Genomic DNA, 24,129 nt, shown 5'->3' on the forward strand with positions numbered 1-24,129 from the left:
CGATGAATCGGGGATTCCCTCATCCGGAGTTGTAGCGACTGTCCCGGCCTCATTAGTGTAGTCCTGAGTGGCCTCATCCTCATTAGAGTCACACACACCCGTGTAGTCCTGAGTCGCTGTCTCGGGAGAGGGAGGCGGACAGACCATGTTTTGACCGACCGCCTCTGAGGAGGCGAAGAGTACCCGCGGGGTAAGGGTCCTCATCCATAGGGTAGGGGATCTCTTTGCTGTTGTTGTTGTTGTTGAGCTGGACATCGTTGCGATTTTCTTCTGCTCGCCGTTGAACATCTTGTACATTGTAAAGCAGTCTGCTTCAGTCTTTATAGTATCGTAAGGGGGTGTGGTTAGGAAAATTCTGGAAAGGAAGTGGGGTCGGGAAAGTTCTGGAAAGGAAGTGGGGTCGGGAAAGTTCCGGAAAGGAGGCGTGGTAAAGTTCAAAAGTTTAGAGTTTTTTTCACAACCAGGGTATTTTTCCATCCGCGGCTGCTAAGGAAGAGACTGGTAACCCTATCCCCCATCTCCATCATCCGCTCCACCCATTCCAGCGCTGGTAAGACTAGCACGGTTCGGAATAAACCGCAGTCTGGATTAAATCTTTGCAAAACAAACAAGTCGCAGGCTCTCTTTTCTTCCGAATCCCTGGATAGCAGAAGGGCCTGGAACCACCATCGGCCTGAGGTTGTGGTAACAGACGGCCATGACGATCCCAAGACGATGTTCATCTTAGCCAAGTCGCTATCGCTGGGGTAATTGGACGATCTAGGAGACTCCGTCTCGTTATTCTCTTCATCATTGCTACAAATGTTTACAGCCGTCTCCTCCTCCTTACATTCTACCATAACCGTTTGAGTCTCTTTATCTCGGGTCGCTCCAGCCACACCCTCATTTTCCTTATTGGCGTTACTCTGAGAAGTACCAAATTGTAGCAACGTCTTCATCACACCCCAGTCATCAAAGGTCATTTTCACCATGACGGTTGAAGGAGATAATTTCTCCCCTTCCTTCAGCTGATAAAAGCAGAGTTCACCTTCTTCGTACTTGAAGACATAGCCCCAGTCTCCACACATACCACTCGACTGTAGAGACCATTCCTCGTGCAGAGATTCAGTCGGGGGTAACTGGCTACGACACAGATACAACGTGCATTTCTTTGGAGCTCCGGGTGCTGTAAGAGCGTCTTGGAACACCGTTATCGGAGTCTCACAGATCAGCGAAGAGGACCACCTGCCGGAGACATCTCCTTGATACGGACTCAGTGGAGAGTCAACTTCTTCGTCAGACATCTCTGAAGCAGCGCTATTGAAGTTTACATTCATGGTGAGTAGAATGAAAGGTCGTCTTTCTATGTTTTAGACCAGAAAAGACACCCTTTTTATCCTTGAACCATACTACTTGTTGATCCACCCCTCTTCTCTCACTGGCTCATTTTTAAAAAATGCAATTTCCCGTATCACGCCCATTGGCTCATTTAAAAACACGCAATTTCCTGTCTCGATGCATTAATATGCAGTTTCCGGACTCCTCCCAGGAAACATCCGGTCTGAGGCACGCCCTCTTTCTAGAAGGTTCCGGAAGGATTGCGTCAGAAACACCTGTCGAACATCAATCAAAATTTTGACAGGTCGTGACCTCTTGACCTGGCTGTCATCAATCAAACTCGCATATTTGAGTGAAAGAAGCTCACCACTTATACTCTCTGACATGTCCTTTAACTCCCACATAAAACAAACTTCAAGGACTGCCTTTTTCACCTGCGTAAGATCATCTATCAAAAAGATGCAGAAAACTAGTACATGCATTTGTTACTTTTTTTTAAGAGTATTTTTTAGGCCTTTAATTAGACAGGATAGGTTAAGACGTGAAATGGGAGAGAGAGAGGGAATGACAAAGGGCTGCAGGTCAGAACCGAACCTGCGGCTGCTGTGGTAAGGATGAGCCTTTGTACATGGGGTGCACGCTCAACCAGATGAGCTATCCAGGCGCCCCGTATTTGTTACTTCTAGTCTGTTCTCTTCTAGTCTTAATTCAATTCAGTTTATTTAAGGAGACAGATTAATTAATTAATAAAATGCATAGGCATACATGGGTTAAAAAAGCCAGAAATGCATGATATTGTTTGTCAAATGCGCCTAATTCTACAGACAGACAGACAGACAGACAGACTGACAGCTAAAATTGACTTGACATGGTTGGAACTGGTCTGATAGTAATTTTGTACTTGTGCACTCACACCAACTGTTCAGTTTAATTGTTTGTTTGGATACTCATTTTCTGTCTTTTCCTCTCTGCTCTCCTCTCCCACCATCTTTTTTTCATTACTTTTTATAATGCTGCTTTCTTTATCTAGTAATATCTTGTAATTGTGTTTATAATAGTTATCAAGTCTTTCAGGTCCAGTTTATAAACTGTTCAAATAAGTGAAAGATAATATGTCTGCCCAATGCCAATTGCAGTATGAAGTGACTCTAATGCATATTGACTGAGAAAAAGGGCAGATGGATTGAATTCTTACTTGTTGTTCTGGCTCCAGTCACAACCAAACACAGCAGCAGGATGTTTGTACTTATGGAGGATTTTGCCATCAATGGTCCGGATGATACTGTTGTCACAACAATATAAAACATGTAATACTTTTTATGAAGGACAAATATTGTGCTTTTTGTAATAAAAAAAATATTATCAGAATATGGGTATCAGGGAAGATGAGGACTTACCAGAATCCGTCTCCACTACAGGTAGCAATCCTCTTAGAATCCTTATGGCTCCATGATATACAGAATATACCGTTCTTACCATGCTGGAGGAAGAAAAAGAGGTTTTCACTGCAGACACCATCATACCATCCATTATTTATAATAAACTGTAGTCAGATGTTTCACTAAGGGGTAGTTGGCAAGGATAGATTAATAATTTATAAGAGCAGCTTATAAACATTCACTGTATATCATATATTTATTCTTATTCTATTATATATCCATATATTTTTTTTACCATTTCTGAGATTTCTGAGTTTTCAAAGTACTGTAATGGTAAAAATCTAGAATAAATACATGGAAATAAAACTAGTACTGGTAATACTACTAATCCCATGGTAACAAATGGACATATGTTGGTATACTAACACATTATAACAGTACATGATTTGTAATTTAGATTTTGTCTGTCTAGAAGTATCTGATGTGCAATTGTTTGGCAGAGGCCTGTATTAAAAAACCCACCCTGTGGTCTATTAAAAAACAAACATTTATTGTTGTAATTATTGCAAGGGAAGAAAGAATGCAAAGAAAATGTATTTCCATTTTCATTTTCTTAGTGAGGACAATAAAGGACCAAGCTAAGTGATACTACATTGATTTCTCAGCAATAATGATACACAGGTTCAGTTTTAAAGTAATTTTGCACATAAAGTCAAAGTAACCTCATTAAAGCGAGTGATGATCTTTCCTTTTCTGACGTCCCAGATGAACGCTCCATTACGAGACGTTGCGCCTGCAATGCAGTTCAGGTCTCCTTCAAAACACACCAAAAGACACAAAGAAGGTCATTAACTTTCACACAGGCAACAGATGATACGCTTTATTGACATATTGCTATTAGGATGGGACTAGAAGTCTTTTGTACCATTTACCTGACCTGTTTGTGTATGTACCTGTCTTTATATCCAATTCAATTACATTTTATTTATAGTGTCAAATCATAACAGGAGTTATCTCAGGACACTTTACAGATAGAGTAGGTCTAGACCACACTCTATAATTTACAAAGACTCAACAATTTCCCACGAGCAAGCATTTGGTGCGACAGTGGCGAGGAAAAACTTCCTTTTTACAGGCAGAAACCTCGTTACAGACCCAGGCTCTAGGTGGGCAGACATCTGCCGCTGCCGGTTGAGACACAGAGACATTGATACAGATATACAATAATATGATTCATAATTATTATAGCAGTTGGCATGATGTGCCATGGCAGTAACAATAAAGATAATAGAACTATGACTAGAAATAATAGTTGTAGCAGTGCAGGGCGTCAAGCAGGACCACAGCCGAAGCTGCCAGTGCATTGTGGGCTGCAATGTTTAGGTTATGTGTATGTACATTTGGATCACCTACAGTGGATTGCAAGTGATTTTACAAGTCATTCCTCAGTTCTTCCCCGTTGCAGAGGTTTCACACATGTTTGTGTGTGTGGAGGTGGAGTTAATCTACCTGGAGCCCAGGACAAGGAGTAGACCACTCCTTCGTTGCCGGGGGAGGTGTAAACAGCTGTTAGTGTGTTTGTGTCCCAGATTTTGATGGTTCCATCAAAACTAGCTGTAGCCAGCAGGTTGTGATCATCTGGCTTAAACTTACAGTCAAAGATAGTCTCTACATGACCCTGGAAACAATATAAAACAGAGAGAAAGAGCAAATAATTCACAAGTCAAAAACAGTACAAGGCATCTTCTTTTGTTGCTTTGTTCATTCAGTCATGTCTAAGCAAGTGTAGGCTGTTGACTTTACAAAGGATGTTATAGAATACCAAGTCTCGTAGGAAGTCCCACTTCTTGGCTCCCATGTCATAGAGTCCCACCCCTCCATCCATGAAACAGCAGACAGCATGGCCAGGAGGCAGAGAGAAAGACCGGTTTTGTGACAGGGTTGGGGGAGGTATAGCCTCACTGGTGGAACTGGTGTGCTGGCTTTTACTGGGAGAACAGGAACTCTGAGCTGTAGAGAAGGGGAGGAAGTCAATGGAAAGAGAAGATATCTGTTGTATTATTCTAGAAATCTTAAATAAGATAATCCTTAAATCTCTTAACAGTTTGTTTCAACCTTAGTTAGGGACAGAGTGCTGTTAAACTAATCAAATGAAGCCTTACAAGAGGAAAAGTACTACTGCTCAGTGTTTGAATGGCTGCTTGATACCCAGACAGCGTATTTATTTCAGTCTCATCTATGGTGCTTTGGTAGCTGAAGATTTGGATTTTGTATAAACTTGTACTTGCAAGATTTGATATAACCTAATAATAGAACCCCTGTAACTTGTAACAGCTTACATGGGTGTTTAAGTTTATACCACATGTGTACGGTCAAAAGTTTTTATCCTAAATTTTACCTTTCTTTGCAAGAGGGGAGTTGAGGACATGCAACGCATGAAATCCGGTCTTTTTTAGTTTAAAGCTGTCCAAGGGAGTGGAGCGAGACACATTCCATACCCTCAACACTCCAACCTGGGAGTCTGAAAGACAAACAAAGACAAATTAGTTTAAAGAATTTATAGGTCTCTTGCATAATGCAAATGTCATGAATATGGTTCTTGGTCTGTAAACCTGTCCTTTCATAATGCATTGGTGGTATTAATATGAACTCCAACTATCTTAAAGTTGTATAATATTATGTATTATTGTGGTTTTAAGAAGCCAAATGTACTCATTTATATGCAAGTATACATCTATACATAGACAGTTTGCACTGTGGCAACAACAGCTGGCTGGTATGTTGGAGGTTAAAAGTCAAGTCTAACCTGTAGCGGTATACACATCAAGGCAGAAATACACAATCTTTACCTCCGGTGATGAACATGCCTGGTGCAGAGGGGACCCAGGCCAGACACTGAACTGATGCGGCAGCTGAGGGGAAGCAGAAGGACGTGATACAAGCCAAGGCCTCGCTGTCCACCAGCCTGATACCATTATGGAGGTTAGACACTGTGATAGAGACAATGTGTTCATCATTTAGCATTGTTGAAGAAGAAGTTGCAATTATAGTCACAGAGATTGTAATAACCAATAACTGAATAGAGTGTTTTGATTATAAAACACTCCAACAATAACTGTATTATAAAACAAAAATCTACTTTATTGTTCTATTCTGTGGGGTTTTTTCTCCTTTTAAATTCAAATCACTTCAGCTAACATAGCTAAATCCTGGTGATATTGTTAATATTTTGTCCAACCTAGTAAATAGTCAGTTGATAAAGGGTCCCATTCCAGAGCACTGACTGGGTCCTCTTCATCTGTCCCTTCTAATGACTCTGGACGCAGCACATGTTTTTGGCCTTTACTCCCTAAACAAGAAAGGACAGACAGATGTGGAAGGTGTGGGTGTTTACGGAAACATGTCTCTGCTCATGGAACCTAAACAGAAGAGTAGGGTTAGACATTTTAGAAGAAAAAATGGTCCAATATGTTGATGGTTATAATGAGCTTAATTTCACTGCGCAACAGAGAGAATTAACAGCAGTCATAAAATCTCTTCTAATAAGATCAACATTCAGAGCAAGGTTTTATACCATCACAAGGGTAGACTATAATTATAGTGATCTGTATGGAACTGGAAATAGCCATCTGTCTAAAGACCACAATGATGTAAACAAGAGAATGTAAAGGTTACTTCCACCTCCCCTAGAGAAACTTCACAGAGAGAATTTCTTAGGGAAGCTGAATACCAGGATGGGAAGTTCACACTAGGGTTGGGTAGCGTTCACTTTTATTTCGGTACCAGTACCCATACCGGTACCTCCAATTCGGTTCCGGTACCCAACGGTACCTTTTTTCAGTACTTTCCCTCTGCAATAACAAAAATTAATTTCAGTTGTAAAAATAATTCCAAACCTATTTATCCTATTTACTTAGACCATTTTGTTATTTATTTAGAACATTTTACACACCACACAAAATACAACACCTCCTTCTCCCCTCCCAAACCCATCCCTACAACCTATCAAATCAAATAATGTCACGGTTTTCGGTTCCGGCGACATGCACTCCCGGAGAATTTTTTGGGCCATAAAAGCCCAAATTTGGTGGCCTCTGGCACATTTTAATGCCACTATACATGTATATGGTTGAAATGACAATAAAACACACTTGAGTTGAATGCTGCCTCACTGTCTGTCTGTAAACGGTAGGCGTGGCTTGGGAGTAGACGCTAAAGCAGCGAAGCAAGTGCATTCTGGGATTTGGTGTCTTCCATCCACATGAGCCAAAAACACATTTTCTGGCCACCAATTTCTAAAAGAATTTCACATGTCTACTAGATAAGTGACCCACTTTAAAGATATATTCATCTTTCCAACGGTGAAATATCCCTTTAAACAAACTACCGAGACAATGTCATTTTATTCCATCCGCACCTCTGCGTGTGTGTATCAGAGCGGAGCCCCGCTCTCTGTCAACTAAACCTGTTTGAGTCGTGACTCACTTAGATCTTTCACCCGTGTATTTAAATTAACTCATGAGTCGCAAGTCTTTAGTATCATTAACTCGGATCAGTTGAGTCCTACTACGCACACAAACCTCTTGCAACATTAGCTACTACTAGACCTAGCCACCTTAGCTGCCAAAAGCTTTATAACTTATAATTTTGTGGGCAACCACAACTCCACAAGTCAACTCAAGCGACTGAGTGAGCAGAGAAAGTCCGAGAAAGGTTACAGGAACTTCCCGACCCGCAGACTCAGAGCCGGAAACATTGCAAGCTCGCAGACCATGGGACTCACTCAAGGACTCAAGGACTCACTCAAGGACTCATGAGTCCTCGAGTGAGTCAGTCAGTCACGCAAATCAGACGGCTACGTTGTCATTCTTATTCTTTATTTATAAAGGACAACACACATTAATCAACATTTCTGTAAATGTGCCAGTGTTAGCCAGCCGGCTAATTTTCAACTGTAGTCCTTTGGCCAGATGATTTTAGACCAGAGCAGCAGGAAGCAGCAAGATATTAGTACAGGTTAAACTATACAGATAGAAGTCAACAAGACACCATAGAGACCGCTAAAACAACAGATAAGCTTTCTCAGTTTGCCATGCAGAACTACAGGAAGCAGCAAGACATTAGCATAGTTACACATCAAACAGTATCCACATTCAGTATCATGTCATGAGTGGATCTGTAGAGCAAGTGAAGTCTCTCCTCGAGGGTGAAAAGCAAATCCATAACAAAAGCCATTCTTTCACTTCTGAAATAACATACAATGTTCTGCATGTAGTCTAGGCCTACTGTAGGTTTGGTGTATAAATGTAGTATATTGAAATGCAATTAGGTCAAGTAGACAAAAATTGCAAGCTCGCCTCGGCTCGCAGTCATGGGACTCATGTATCATCATGACTCATGAGTCCTCGAGTGAGTCAGTCGCGCGAATCAGCCGGCTACGTTGTCATCAGTGGCTCTGTAGCAGACGAGCAAGTAAAGTCTCTCCTCAAATCAGGGTGAAAAGCAAATCCACAACAAAAGCCATTCTTTCACTTCTGATATAACCTTATAGGTTATAGGTTTGGTGTATAGATGTAGCATATCAAAATTAGGTTGATTGATTAAAAAAAAAATATATTTTATTCACTGCGGGCATTTCTCCGTTCCTGTTTCTGTGTCTACACTGAAAGCTTATATATCAGATCTAAAATAGTGAGTCTGCACAGAGTGAATCCACAGAACTTCCTACTACGTTAGTGGTTAGAGACAATGGGCTAGGACTGAGTTTCCTTGGCGATTTAGCAATACTGACTCAAGTGACTCAAGTGACTCACACAACCCGGATCAGTTTAGTGAGTGACTCAGAATAACCCGAATACTTAAAAGGAATCGAGTTTGCCAGGCCTACTGTCAACATGCAAAAAGAACAGATAAGCTCGCGCTTACAGGTACCAACATTTTCCACTGTTTTATTTAACGTGAATGGGTCAAGCCCCCAGGAACAGCACCATGTCTTAAAGCAACCATGGACTTAGCGGCCAACAGTGAAACTGCACCCCTCTGGCCCAGAAAGACTTTTCCCATAGACTTTGTATGGCAAAAGAAACTTCTATATTTCAGCTGATTTTTTTTTTTTTTGGGTACATCAACTTAACAGCCCGAACACTTAAAGGACAATTCCGGCGCAAAACGAACCTAGGGGTTATTAACTGATGTGTACCTACTCTGTCGCTCTCTGGGACATGTTTTCATGCTAATCGAATGAGTTTGGAGCTTTAACGAGGCTACCGCGGACCGCTGGACCTAAAGGGTCCTTGTTTAAAGCGTCATGTTTTAAACATTTTTAACATTCACTAGTAGCCGAATCCAGAGATATTAAACTAGGCATTATGAACGCGCATAATGAACGCGAGCAGTCCCGCGGGACTGCACCCACACATGTTGCCCTACACTGCACAGGCTCAAATGACGGGTCTCCCAAGGTCCTGTAGCTGTAATAACGGATATAGCTAATGGCTGTAATTCACCATGTGTTCTATTAGCTAATACATCAATGGTATTATCTTATGATACATCCGAGGGATGTATGGATGTATGTATGCTGTAAAACCTGTAACGTGGATGTAGCGTTTCCCCAACTGCCAGGGCTATCATTAGCTAGTAGCTAACATCAGTGGTAGCAAAGAATTTCTAATATGGGAAGAAGTTCCACTCTCTCGTTACTTCCGGCTTCTGAACTGGTTGCAGTTCCACCAGAGTTCCATATAGGGGGCGCTCACAGGCCAGTGCAGAATGAATGGGACTCTATGGAACTATACCCCTCAAAATCCACTTTTCTCAGGATTTAATTTTTTGTCTAGTAATTTGAATGTTGCATTTGAAAGGGGAGGCTAAGAAAATACACACTGCTGCGTGTTAGATTTTTTTAAAGTGGCTTTTTTGTTCTAAAAAGCCTTTTAAAATGTCAATGACGTCATACACATATACGGCCAGAGATTCTGCTTTACGGCAAGCTCTGAGTCGCTTCCTTTTTTCTCTCGAGGCATCGACAACACAGCTGACAGATTAGACTCTCCCTGTCAATACACGTGCTAGAAAGAGGTTTGCTAATGTTTTAAAGACCACGCCGAAATATTCAATCTGGCATTCTGGTTCTGCTTCGGATGCCGTCAAACGGGATCTCCGATCGTAATCAGTCCTTCACTGACCAATCAGCATTCATTAGCAGAATGCTAGCGTGTTATGGGCAACAACAACTCAACCTGTAATAAATCGAAAGGGCATAAGTACTCGTTCATTCAACTTTTGACCTATAATCCATGTTGAACTTGCAAAAACTACAATCAAATCTGAGATTTCTCAACGACAATCAGGCGAAAGAGACAAATTTAGCCGTCTAGCTCCATAGGGTCCCATTCATTTTGCACTGGACCGTGATCACCCCCAGTGGAACTCTGGTGGAACTGCAACCAAAGTAGGTACAATGGGGCTTAATAGGGAGTGGAACGGCTTTCCGTAGACGGGCTTTGGTGGTAGCTAGCATGGATGTATTAAGAGAACAGTAACACTATAGCTAGCTACATATATGTCTACATAACGTTACTACAGACATAGCTAGATACTAGCTACTAAGGTTAGCCTGCAGGTTCGTGAACAGAGCTTCTCTTTATACATCCATGGCTTCATCCCTCATCCACGTTACAGGCTTTACAGCATACAGACCTCAGATGTGTCATAAGATAAGTGTTAAACCCTTAACCTAAACCCACATCGGCTCTTAGGGACATATAAGATATTACGTTAACGTTAGCTAGCTACCTAACTAGCTCCATTATTAAGCCTGCATTCTACTTTTTTAGCTTTTAAAATCAACCACTAAAACGTTACAAAAAACATTTTCCTTATTTTAAAATTAATTATCTTAATTTAAGATTAAAAAATAAGGAAAATGTTTTTGTAACTTTAATACAGTGTTACTATCACTCGACCTGGATGAGGGATGCTTCATCATGCTACTATTAATGTATTAAGAGAAGCTCTGTTCACGAAACTGCAGGCTAACCTTAGTAGCTAGCGCTACCTAGTATCTAGCTAGTAGCACGACATAATGATTACATCTCCTTGGTTCTCTAAATACATCCATTGTTTATTTAGATAAGCATGTAAACGATCAGGAACAATGAAAACACAATGTTTAACATTAGTGAATATTTTAGACAATGAAACGGCGAGTTCATGAGTTCGCCACGTATAACATGGATGTATTAAGAGAACGACGTATATACTTGAAAGAGACACGAGAGACAAGCTCAAGAACGTGCAGTGTTGCTACGACAACACAAACAAACTGTTGCTAGTTCGCATGTCTATCGTGATGTCATGGGCCAGTCAATGCGGAAGATCGAGCTCCATGACTGCGGAACATCCAGGTATTTTCGAGCTCCATGACTGCTTTATGCGCTTTTGAGCAACTCTTACTGGCATGAACGGGGCTTTGCGCCAAATGCTGTATCCAGTTCTCTTACAGTTTTTTTCGATTGCTAAACGACAGTGGGCACAACTGGAGTCACGTGTGCAAAACTCTAACTACAGTCTGCACAGCAGCAGTTCATGTGGACCAAACTCTAGTTCATTTTTCATTGCTTGAACACAGTTTTCAAAACTCTACACACTTTTCCCATGACTTTAACCACAACGTGCACAACACTGTGGATCTACAGCACTTTGTTCAAATGCTAACACACTGCTGTCAAAACTGTTAACCACGCATTCAAAACAGAATAGATTTCAGTCTGGTGCCTATCAAACACTGCTGATTGCAATTTTAGCTGAAAGCCTAAGCAGATGTCTTGTTTTAGACTAGTTAGTGAACATATATGGTATTTATACAGAGAAAGCTCAGAAAGCCTTTTTTTGTGTACAAACACCAAATAAGAAGGAAACTATTATACACTGTACCGTTTGAGAATAACAGGTAAAAGAGCAAAGATAGCAACATGTCCAGGTAAGATGTCTGAGGTTATATACACAGCTTTAAAAAAAAAATGAAAAACACTATATCTTTACAATAGTAAAACTGCATTCATTCTGTTTTTCAGAAAGTAATGGAGGTGAAAGCAATGGAAACACCACATTCATTTGTATTTAGAGATGATGCAGACATCCAACGTGATGAAGAAAAGTTGCCACATGATGCTGGAGAGAGGCAGGATTAGTCACACTATTCTTTGTTACTGTTACGTATGTACCTTTAGTTTTTTTCCCAGTAATTCCATAAATTACTAGAGACAAAATACTATATCAAAGAAAACTGCTGATTTTCATTCCTTCTTGTTTACCTTACGTAAAAATTGGTATATTATACAATCTATATCTTTTCCTTAAATAAACTAGTTGAGTATTGTCAAGTCACTGAAATTGTTCAAACTGTAAAGATGAGAAAGTTTGTAATTTCTGTATTGGTGCCTCTCCTGGAACCATCACCTTATCGTGGTGGAGAGGTTTGTGTGTCCCTATGAACCTGAGGGCTGTGTTGTCTGGAGCTTTGTGCTCCTGGTAGGGTCTCCCAAGGCAAAGTGGTCTCAGGGGAGGGGCCAGACAAAGAATGGTTAAAAAACCCTATGAAAAAACGAGGTAGAGATGGAGTGACCCTGCCCGGAGGAAGCCCGGGGCCCCCGTCTGGAGCCAGGCCCAGATGGAGGGCCCGTCAGCGAGCGCCTGGTGGCCGGGTTTGCCACGGAGCCCGGCCGGGCACAGCCCGAAAAAGCTACGTGGCACCTCTCTCTCCAACTCATGGGCCCACCACCTGTGGGAGGAACCGCTGGGGTCGGGTGCGCTGCCACATGGGTGGCAGTGAAGGTCAGGGGCCTCGACGGACCAGACCCGGGCAGCAGACGCTGGCTCTGGGGACGTGGAACGTCACCTCTCTGTGGGGGAAGGAGCCGGAACTTGTGCGGGAGGTGGAGCGCTACCAGTTGGATCTGGTGGGGCTTACCTCTACGCACAGTCTCGGTTCTGGAACCATACTCCTGGATAGGGGTTGGACTCTTTTCTTCTCCGGAGTTGCCCAGGGTGTGAGGCGCCGGGCGGGTGTGGGGATACTCACAAGCCCCCGGCTGAGCGCCGCTACGTTGGAGTTTACCCCGGTGGACGAGAGGGTCGCCTCCCTACGCCTGCGGGTTGTGGGGGGGGAAACTCTGACTGTTGTTTGTGCGTATGCACCAAACAAGAGCTCGGAGTATTCGGCCTTCTTGGAGACCTTGAATGGAGTCCTGTATGGGGCTCCAGTGGGGGACTCCATAGTTCTGCTGGGGGACTTCAACGCGCACGTGGGAAATGATGGAGACACATGGAGAGGCGTGATTGGGAGGAACGGCCTCCCTGATCTAAACCAGAGTGGTTGTTTGTTGTTGGACTTCTGTGCTAGTCATGGATTGTCTATAACGAACACCATGTTCGAACATAGGGATGCTCATAAGTGTACTTGGTACCAGAGCACCCTAGGCCAAAGGTCAATGATCGATTTTATAATCGTTTCATCTGATCTGAGGCCGTATGTTTTGGACATTCGGGTGAAGAGAGGGGCAGAGCTGTCAACTGATCACCATCTGGTGGTGAGTTGGGTCAGAGGGTGTGGGAAGACTCTGGACAGACCTGGTAAGCCCAAACGGGTAGTGCGGGTAAATTGGGAACGTCTGGAGGAGGCCCCTGTCCAACAGACTTTCAACTCACACCTCCGGCGGAGCTTTTCGTGCATCCCTGTGGAGGCTGGGGGCATTGAACCCGAGTGGACAATGTTCAAAGTTTCCATTGCTGAAGCTGCGGCGGGGAGCTGTGGTCTTAGGGTCTTAGGTGCCTCAAGGGGCGGTAACCCACGAACACTGTGGTGGACACCGGTGGTCAGGGAAGCCGTCCGACTGAAGAAGGAGTCTTTCCGGGATATGTTATCCCAGAGGACTCCGGAGGCAGTTGCAAGGTACCGAAGGGCCCGAAGGGCTGCAGCCTCTGCCGTGAAAGAGGCAAAGCAGCGGGTGTGGAGGGGTTGTCTTGGTTGACACGCCTCTTCAACATTGCGTGGAAGTCGGGGACGGTGCCTAAGGAGTGGCAGACCAGGGTGGTGGTTCCCCTTTTCAAAAAGGGGGACCAGAGGGTGTGTGCCAATTACAGGGGTATCACACTTCTCAGCCTCCCCGGTAAAGTCTACTCCAAGGTGCTGGAAAGGAGGGTTCGGTCGATAGTCGAACCTCAGGTTGAAGAGGAACAATGCGGATTCCGTCCTGGTCGTGGAACAACGGACCAGATCTTTACTCTCGCAAGGATCCTGGAGGGAGCCTGGGAGTATACATGTGCTTTGTGGATCTGGAGAAGGCGTATGACCGGGTCCCCCGGGAGATACTGTGGGAGGTGCTGCGGGAGTATGGGGTGAGGGGTCCCTGCTCAGGGCCATCCAATCTCTGTACGACCAAAGCGAGAGCTGTGTCTGGGTTCTCGGCAGTAAGTCGGACTCGTTTCAGGTGAGAGTTGGCCTCCGCCAGGGCTGCGCTTTGTCACCAATCATGTTTGTAGTATTTATGGACAGGATATCGAGGCGTAGTCGGGGTGGAGAGGGGTTGCAGTTTGGTGAGCTGGGGATCTCATCGCTGCTTTTTGCGGATGATGTGGTCCTGATGGCATCATCGGCCTGTGACCTTCAGCACTCACTGGATCGGTTCGCAGCCGAGTGTGAAGCGGCTGGGATGAGGATCAGCACCTCTAAATCTGAGGCCATGGTTCTCAGCAGGAAACCGATGGAGTGCCTTCTCCAAGTAGGGAATGAGTCTTTACCCCAAGTGAAGGAGTTAAAGTACCTTGGGGTATTGTTCGCGAGTGAGGGGACAATGGAGCGGGAGATTGGTCGGAGAATCGGCGCAGCGGGTGCGGTATTACACTCAATTTATCGCACCGTTGTGACGAAAAGAGAGCTGAGCCAGAAGGCAAAGCTCTCAATCTACCGGTCAGTTTTCGTTCCTACCCTCACCTATGGTCATGAAGGCTGGGTCATGACTGAAAGAACGAGATCCAGGGTACAAGCGGCCGAAATGGGTTTCCTCAGGAGGGTGGCTGGCGTCTCCCTTAGAGATAAGGTGAGAAGCTCAGTCATCCGTGAGGAGCTCGGAGTAGAGCCGCTGCTCCTTCGCGTCGAAAGGAGCCAGTTGAGGTGGTTCGGGCATCTGGTAAGGATGCCCCCTGGGCGCCTCCCTAGGGAGGTGTTCCAGGCACGTCCAGCTGGGAGGAGGCCTCGGGGAAGACCCAGGACTAGGTGGAGGGATTACATCTCCAACCTGGCCTGGGAACGCCTCGGGATCCCCCAGTCGGAGCTGGTTAATGTGGCTCGGGAAAGGGAAGTTTGGGGTCCCCTGCTGGAGCTGCTACCCCCGCGACCCGTTACCGGATAAGCGGAAGAAGATGGATGGATGGATGGAGATGGATGGTATTGGTGTTTGCTGCTAGTGTTTTTACTCTGAGTGTGTTCTGAGTGACAGTGTGTGTTATCTCACTGAGGGTTGTGCATAGTGTTTGGCTGCACTGAGCCTGTTTTGAGACGTGTGTTAAGAGTTGTGTTGCTTTGAATGAGTTTTGCAGGTGATGTGAACTGTTTAGCTCAGGTAACTGTTGGTAATGCAGACTGTGGTTTGAGTTTTGCACATGTGGCTTCAGTTGTGCCCACTGTCGTTTAGCAATCGAAAAAAACTGTAATACATCCATGGAATGGGTCCTCGGTAGTACCGACGTAATTCGGTCAGTAACCAAAAAAGTACCGGATTCGGTACTGTTAGAATATATTTTGTGAAAGTGTTAAGAAAAGGTTTTAGAGTTCATGGTGCTGACCTCAGTGCCTCTGTTTCCCTGGGTTATGAGAGGCCATCTAGTTTTACAGTGATTAGACATTATAAAGGAAGGGTGAGAAAGATGCTCTCTGATCGGGGGAGGGAACGAGGCAAACAATGGTCAGCACTATGCAAGCGCGGGATTTGTGACACTGTATGGAAATGACCTGGCTCTCATGAAAACTCCTTAAAGTTTGCTGGAGATTAAAGCACAGGTGTTCAAAATCCAACAATAGCGGCTTGCTTCTTCTGAGCTGAGAATTGGAAGTCAAGGTCATGTTTTTATACAGTGTTACAAATTAGTCAGGAGCCGGCTGGAGCCAGAAGATCTGGACCGGATCCAAACTGATGAGGGCACCACCAGGGATGGGACAGAAATGGATAAATAGACAGTATCTTAACTTAGCAGCGCCTGATGCCAGGGGAAACGCTGTCGGTCCGTTAGGAGATAGACTTTGCCTTGTATCAGATCCATGTACATGTAATTGTATTCTGCAATATCATTCACTAAAGTTGTTATTAACTTTAACTGGACGAATCCTGGTCTTGATTAGTTTTATTTCTCTGATCTACCAGTAAACGAACACAAAATAGTGACCAAAGAATTGGAGTCAGATTAAGTCTGGCCTTTGTAGGGCCAGACCGGTCAAATCGGTCACATTTTAGATTAAAATCCTTCAGTACCAAACCCTACTCCACACATATGGTGATCCTTATGTAAGGGTTAATGCCCAATAAGGTGTCCATTGTCAGGAATTAATAGACAACGAAGGAGACGTGAACCGTCTTCCACGGAGTCCATTCATTCCTGACTGTGGACACCTCGAAGGGCATTAACCCGCTTATACCATGGTTACTTGCCAAATATTGTTTTTATAAATGACCATTCATTTATATTTTAATACGTTTTACAATCAAAATCTAAAGTTTTTTCAAACAATACCTCAGTTTTCCACGTTACATCAGAGGGTTTGACTAATACCTGGAACATTTCCCATCCCATAAAGTTCCTATAACGTTTACTGCTCCAATAAATAGGACAGACCTTAGATACGACTTCCCACGCTTAGCAACGGGGGTATTTATAGTTCACCCAGCTCAGAGAACCCTTTGGCTCAGACAGCTACGAGACAGACAGCTAACGTTATGCTAGCAAGATAAAAAGTCAGTAACATTGTGTATGGTTGACAATCAGTAAATATAATCTGACAGTATGTTTTCCAACAAGACAAGCTATCCAGCCATGTCATTGTTCCCAAATCAATATCAAGACTTTCACAAACAGATATGCCATGTGTACTGTCGGCCGCAGCCTGAAGTAGCGAGTGGAACAGCGACTGGGATGAGAGAGGATAAAAGTCAGTTTAGCAGGGCAGTGTAACTTACTTCCTGCAGTTTGTGTGTTAGCGCCATTCTGTGGTTGTGTTCAGAGGACGTGGCACTATTTTGATCGCACTGACTGCGTGACTAGACTCAGTGTGTATATATCTTTTTCTTTTAATGCATTTCACTGAAACTCTTTGAGTAGGTGTCCTATATTACTTTTTAATGGACACCCTGCAGCCAATCAGAATTGAGTATTCACCCATACCATGATATAATGAATTGTAAATTACTGCCTGGCAGAGAAACCGCAACTGATTGGCAACTAGTTAAGTATTAAATTAAGACAATAGTCATACTTCCACAACATGTATAGTATACGTCAGCGGTTTTCAATAGGTGAGGCGCGCCTCTCCTGGGGGGCGCTAAAGAGCCACAGGTGAGGCGCGACACGCAAAGAAAAAATAACTGTATTCAGCTCTATTGATATCGGTAATTGTATGTGCGTGTATTAGCTTTAAAATGCATCGTTTCCTTGTCCCAAGTCAACAGAAGTCAGCATTAAGGGAGGAGACAGGACCCAGCAAAAAACGTAGGAAATATGATCCTGAGTTAAAGTTAGGTTCACCAAGGGGGTAAGCCTACCTCCTATGGCGCCATTTTAATGCTACCAAGCCATCACCTCCCGTTAGCATTCCATTGACTGCCATTTGGGCGCCACTTTGACAGCGAATAACTTTACATCTGAAGCGTTTAAAGACTATTTGTCCATTGTTTATTTCTAAAGAAACACGACAATGTATAAAAGGCTCCATTACCATGTACCTCACGTTATGGCTCCGTAGCAGACGTTTTTGTAAAAAATAGGCTAACGATTGTGTCATAACCACGCGACTTACTGTCGCACAGTAGAGAAATTACCGTACAGTACAGGAGAAGCGCACAGGCAGTTTCGTCTCACATTAGCTGTTTAAGTGTAATTACTAATGTTAACTAGCATTTTAGTTAGCAAAAATTAGCCTGTGCCTATGTTATCTCCTTACATATACCTACGCTCTCCGTCTCTGCAAGATTGGGAATGACTGAGATTTCTCTTGGCACAACTACCAGAAGACTTACAACTTTCAGACAGGTTGCTCACGTCACATTTACGTCTTCGAGCTCAGTTGGAGGCTGCGCAGTAACGCTAGCCGTCCTCTTTCTCTTTGTAATGGCCTATAAGCTTCCCCTGGCAATCTTGTTTTATATTTTGTTTATTTTCTTATTGTTGTATGTTATGTATGTTTTGACTATTCACATATGATTTGTACTCTCTATTTGCAATAAAAAAAATAAAATAAAAAAAAAGTAACGCTAGCCATCACCGGAAAAGTGCTTCTAATGGCCTTCACTGGTCTCCGTCCAGAGCAACGGGATCTGATGGTCCATTTTATATATGTCAATGGGTTTCACCTGGTCGGGGTCCGAGGTTGCACCTGAGAAATGCCGATCACGTGTTTATGGTTGTCTGTGGAGAGCGAGTTCCCCCAGATCTCCACTAAGGCTATGAAAGTTCTAATCCCCTTCACCTCCACCTACTTGTGTGAGTGTGGGTTTTCCGCACTGACCCTGATTAAAAAATACAGATCAAGGCTGCAGGTGGAGGACGACTTGCGTTTATTTCTCTCTGCAGTGCAGCCCCGCATCGAACACCTCTGCGCATCAAAAGCGCGGCATCATTGTTCCCACTGACTGATGCGGCGTCAGCTGATATTGCTGGGGCTATTGCTGCGGCAGATGTGTCGCGTTTGTGCTCTGTGTATTTCTGCCGTAGTTTCGGTTTTCCACCTCCGATGTAGAGCAGCGTACAGCCACTTCCCTAAACTTTGTCTCATTCAGAGACCAGAGACCCAAACGGGGCTCTGTGCCTGTAAGAAGGTCAGAGATCTACCGTATCAGCAGAGCAATTGTCATATGCACATTTACGGAGGTTACTTCCCCAACAAAAGATGCAAAAGAGGAGGAAAGAGTAAATTATACCTAGGCTACATGTGTGCTGACTCAGATATAATTAGAAAAGTCGATCCAAAGGAGAATAAATAGTTGAAAGCAATACAGAATGCGTGAGAGCCTTACTCTTTATACTTTATATTTGGATTGTAATCTGTTTCCCTTTACATAAAGATATTTCCAGCATATTGATTCAGAAAAAGGTAGAAATAGATGCATATAAATTCACCAGAGTGCATGAAATGAAGTGTTTACCCCCGCATCATAAGTCGCCACACAAATCTGGAAACAAAACCTTGGCCTTTGGGTTGTCAGCCCAGTTATGACTAGGCCAAATATTGGTGCCATCTAACCAACATTTACACATGTTGTAATGTAAGCATGTTTTGTTGACTTGTGGATAGGCCCACTGATGTTCAGTGATTTTAAAAGTAGCCTCAATTAGGCCTGCATGAAGTTGGAAATTATTTGCTGTTGCAAAGAATCGTTTATGAATGCACTTTTAAAAAAGTTGTGGAAATAAAATGTCTTCAAATACAATATTAAATTAAAGCTGCAAGCAGCATTGGACAGGCCCTCGCGGCTCTGCGCGCGTCGGGGTTACTGGCGGAAGCCACTCCTTGCGTCCGTGCATTTGCGCGGCACTCAGACACTGCAAATCGTCACCAATGAAAAGGGAAATCCCTGCTGAGTTCAATGATACCTCACACAAGACTCTACGTCATACAGTTCATTAGCTGTGAAAGGGGGCGTGGCCAAAGCATAGGGGTCGGGGCAAACCTTTACCAATAAAAAAGGAAGTCTCTGCTGAGTTCATTGATACCTCACATAAGACTCTACCTTAAACGGGTCACCAGTTATGAAAGGGGGTGTGGCTTAAGCATAGGGGGGCGAGCCAAACCATCACCAATTAATAAGGAACTCTCTGCTGAGTTCAATGATACCTCACACAAGACTCTACCTTAAACGGTTCAAATGTTATGAAAGGGGGCGTGTCCTGAGTAAGTGGGCGTGGTTAAAGTATAGGGGGCGGCTCAGTATCACATGTAGACCACACATTATAAGTTTCATGTAAATTGGATGATGTTTGTCATTTAAGGCGGATTTCCTGTTGCCAGCGGGGGGCGCTATGACCAAAAGTCAATTTTGGCCTGAAACTTTCTTCAGGCCTGGACTCTTGTCAATTTTGAGAAATTTTGGCCAAATTGGACAATGTATACTAAAGTTATAACAACTTCTTCATTCATCGATAAATGCTCAAAATGGCCGCCATGCCCACACCGTTTGACAAAAAGTTTTCTTTTAATAACTTTTCATCTTTAAGGTGTTGAGATGGTACAGCAAATTTTTAAAGATTATTTTTTGGGCGTTTTTCCTATTGTTATATAGTGACTGGATAGACATGAATGGGGGAGAGAGCTGGGGGATGACACGCAGCAAAGGCAGCAGGTCGGATTCGAACCCACACCGCTGCAGGACTCAGCCAACATGGGGCGAACGCTCTTACTGGGTGAGCTAGAGGCCGCCCCGGTACAGACCAAATTTGAAGTCCATCAGATGAAATCTCTAGGAGGAGTTCGTTAAAGTATAGCATCATGACTTTTAGGTCTACTTCCTGTTGCCACTAGGGGGCGCTATGACTTTGAGCCAATATCGACCTTTAGATGTTCTAAGGGTTGGACTCTTATGAATCCTGAAAAGTTTCGAGCCAATTGGACAATGTACACTCAAGTTACACCCACTTCCTATTTCGATGGCGAAACGCACAAAATGGCCACCCCGCATGGCCATGCCCTATGATGAAAAGTTTTTCTTTTAATAACTTTTCATCTTTAACGTCTTAAGATGGCACAGACCAAATTTGAAGTTGATCGGATGGAATCGCTAGGAGGAGTTCATTAAAGTACAACGTGGAAATGGCGGACTTCCTGTTGGGTTTAGGGTATTGCTCCAATGATCGTTTTTGTACGTCTTGACATCTACATATCTACGTCTACATATGTGTACCACGTTTCGTTAGTCTACATTAAACCTACTGCAGGGGCTCAATTTTTTAAGTTTTGTAGGGGGCACTAGCGAGCCATTTTTGTGTGCCAATTCCCGAAACCCTTAAAATACATACATTTTCACCCGGCTTGATGCGACCGCCAATTTTGGTGGGTTTTGGAGTATGTTAAGCCCCTCAAAAAGGCGATTAATTTGCCGGAAGAATAATAATTCCTTCAGTTTCAATAGGGCCTTCGCCGCTGTCGGTGCTCGGGCCCTAAAAATATTTACATTTTATCAGTTGTTATTGAAACTCATCATTGCCTGGAACACACAAAAAATGGCATTTACTGCATGCGTAAGAATGTGTTTTAATCTAAATTGTAATAAGTTGAGGAAAACATCGGTACCTGGCTGAAAAACAGACAAACTACCGTCGGTGTGTCCAAACACCAGTTTGCCCTTCTTGGTGGGATGCCATCTGAAGAGACAGATATCAGAAAGGAAGGAGTGGGCTTCTTTATGTATTGTGACCCCGGGGTCAAGACCTCCATATACCCAGATATATAGTGGACCACGTTGGGAGACAAACGCCACTCCGTCAGTGAAGTTCCAGCACCAACTTACTGATGCAGGGACACCTGTAAAAGAAAAGGAGACACTGTAATACTTTATGGAGGGGAGGGCATTGCAGTACTCTTACACTCCAGTGTGCCAAAAAATCTGGTGTAGATTATCCATCAACCTTTAGTACTGTCCAGTCTTGCTACAGCCTTTTGTTCTGACACGTTCCATACGATGAGCAGGTTATCAGCAGAGGCTGATGCAAACAGATCAGGGTTGTCAGGACACCAACTGATGGCTGTTATGGTCTTCTTGTGCTCTGACATGATGGACCTCAACTTAAATTCATTGTACTGCTGGTCCAACTACAACAAGGAGACAGAGTTAATGACAAGGAATTAAAGAGGGGGAAAGCAGATTTTATCCTTATTTTGAAGGTTCAGTTTAGTGATTCAGTTCTGTCCTTAACTGTAGGCACTTCAAACAAAAAGAGAAAAATCACATGGTTAAATGGGTTGCAGTATATTTGGTTTGAATGCTTTAAATAATTCTGTCTGAAGATTTGAATACACCACTCTATGTGTAATTATGTTTCATGGGTTTTGCAGCACCCAGAATGTATGTATGTATTTTGGTTTATTGCCTATGGATACTGTGTATCTGTTCTAGGGGTGGGAATCACAGGGTACCTCACGATACGATAAACGATACATGGCTCACGATACCGTTATCACAATACAGCAGTTCTTCAAAGATCAATATCAATAGAATATAACAAATTGCTAGACAATCCCTTAATGATACATCACAATATCAGTCTAACTATGAATTCACTAGCAAGGACCACACCCTCAACCAGATACATTTGAACAATTTAATAATGAAACATGATTGGGATGCGAGGCATGAAGTCGCTGGTATGCGAGACGTGAAGTCGCTTGTAGTCCTCAGTTAACTTGACGTTGACTGCGTTATGGGGTGGCTTCGGTAGGGAACCCTTTCAAGCTGATCGGCAAGAGGATTAAGGGTGATAGGCTGTTAGTAGCTCAGGGAGTCAAATATCAGGGTGTTAAGGCAAGATTTACAAGTTGAACATCAGTGCAAAATATGGAGGAACTGGTGTTGGGTGAGTGACTGTAGGAAGGGACGAGCTTCTGAACTTGTGAGGTCAAGGGGTCATTCTGCTGCAAACCATCTTCCATGTAGAAGCTCCCAAAACCAGCAGAATGAGCTGCATTTGTGTGCAGATGGATGTTGTGTGGTGAGCAAGTTTGTTCATCATGTAAAAGGTTGTTGCGTTCCAGATGCAGCAAAGGCTGAGACTTGATGAGATTTGCGAAGTGAGGGTTGTAAGAGCGTGCCAAGCAGACATGAAGGAAGCGGCACTGGGTTTCAACCTGCATGGTTGAAGTAATTAGTAATTAGACGGGGCAGAGGCAGCGTCCTGGCAGACAGACAGAGCAAGTACGTGACGTGAGGGGCGCTGGCATCCTAGTGCCGGGAGCCCTGGCTAGAGGGAATTGTTGAGGTTGCAGGAGCACCGGCTCAAGTAAGCTGCTTCGGTTGCTGGAAGTGTATGGCCTGGGGGCACTGGCATCCCAGTGCCAGGGGCCCGTGCTAGAGCGAACTGCTTCGGTTTCTGGAAGTGTGTGGCCTGTGGGCACTGGCATCCCAGTGCCAGGAGCCCTGGCTAGGCAGAAGTGGTGTCAGTACTAAAAATAAGTGCGAGGGGACGCTGGCATCCCATTGCCAAGAGCCCCGGCTAGATCGAACTGCTGTGGTAAGTAAATGTAAAAGTAAGTGCCTGTGGGCACTGGCATCCTGGTGCCATGGGCCCTGGCAAGAGTGAACAGCGGTTGTTATTGAAAGTAAGCACAGTGGGGCATTGGCATCCCGGTGCCAGGAACCCTGCTATGGTAACTAGACCTGGGTAACGAATTCAATACTTTTTAGGCACAGACAGAATTGCCTAATTAGTATTAAATCGCCTCGTCATTTAATACCAAATTTCAATAACTAAGGAGTAAATCTCAAATCATCAGTGAGCCAATAGGCATGGAGCATGTTTCTACAAAGATTTAACAATGCTGCTAATTGGCTGTCGTAGAGACACACAATGCACAATGCCCAGCCCTAGTGGTAACTGGAAGTAAGTGCATGGGACTGGCATCCCAGTGCCAGCAACACTTGATGGAGTGAGCTGCTGTTGTTACTGGAGGTAGGTGGCAGGCGCTGGTATCTAAGCGCCTAGAGCCCCGGCCAGAGAGAGCGGCAGCAGTTACTGGAAGTAGGTGGCAAGAGTGCTGGCATACCAGGAGCACCTACTAGAGTGAGCTGCTGTTTTTGCTGAAGTTAGGCAGCAGGCGCTGGCATCAGGTGCCAGGAGTCCTGGCTAAAGAGAGCTGCTGCGGTTGCTAGATGAGGGCATATACGACAAGGGCACTAGCATCACAGTGCTGGAAGCCAAGGGACGTCTGCTGCAGTTGCTGGTGGGAGACGCTGGCATAGCGGTGCTAGATTTCCCTGCTAAACTGGTCTTTGCGATTTATGTTTCATACCTATGTATACCTATGTATAAGACATAAAGTATTTTAACAATAAAGTTGAACAAATATAAACTCTATAAACATAAGAGCAAGTTGTGATCGAAAGATCTGGATAATTTCTTGTCATCTGGGGCCTGTTTTTGGAAGGACGTTTAACAAACTCTGAGTCTAACTCTGAAC

The 24,129-nt window shown here is 44.0% G+C and overlaps 1 protein-coding gene across 2 annotated transcripts in view; it reads right to left on the reverse strand.

Annotated features, from left to right (window-relative positions):
• wdr17 (WD repeat domain 17) overlaps positions 1–24,129 on the reverse strand; it is a 184,189-nt gene that overhangs the window by 134,008 nt on the left and 26,052 nt on the right. For both annotated transcript variants that reach the window (XM_031313083.2, XM_031313082.2), the window contains exons 3-12: positions 21,585–21,768; positions 21,250–21,480; positions 5,935–6,045; positions 5,546–5,686; positions 5,095–5,217; positions 4,519–4,706; positions 4,206–4,374; positions 3,419–3,510; positions 2,715–2,797; positions 2,513–2,599 (exon numbers count right to left, since the gene is read on the reverse strand). In XM_031313083.2, coding sequence (XP_031168943.1) covers positions 2,513–2,599; positions 2,715–2,797; positions 3,419–3,510; positions 4,206–4,374; positions 4,519–4,706; positions 5,095–5,217; positions 5,546–5,686; positions 5,935–6,045; positions 21,250–21,480; positions 21,585–21,768 — 1,409 coding nt within the window. The remainder of the gene's footprint in view (positions 1–2,512; positions 2,600–2,714; positions 2,798–3,418; positions 3,511–4,205; positions 4,375–4,518; positions 4,707–5,094; positions 5,218–5,545; positions 5,687–5,934; positions 6,046–21,249; positions 21,481–21,584; positions 21,769–24,129) is intronic.

Source organism: Sander lucioperca, chromosome 4, assembly GCF_008315115.2.
Source record: "Sander lucioperca isolate FBNREF2018 chromosome 4, SLUC_FBN_1.2, whole genome shotgun sequence".
Taxonomy (NCBI): domain Eukaryota; kingdom Metazoa; phylum Chordata; class Actinopteri; order Perciformes; family Percidae; genus Sander; species Sander lucioperca.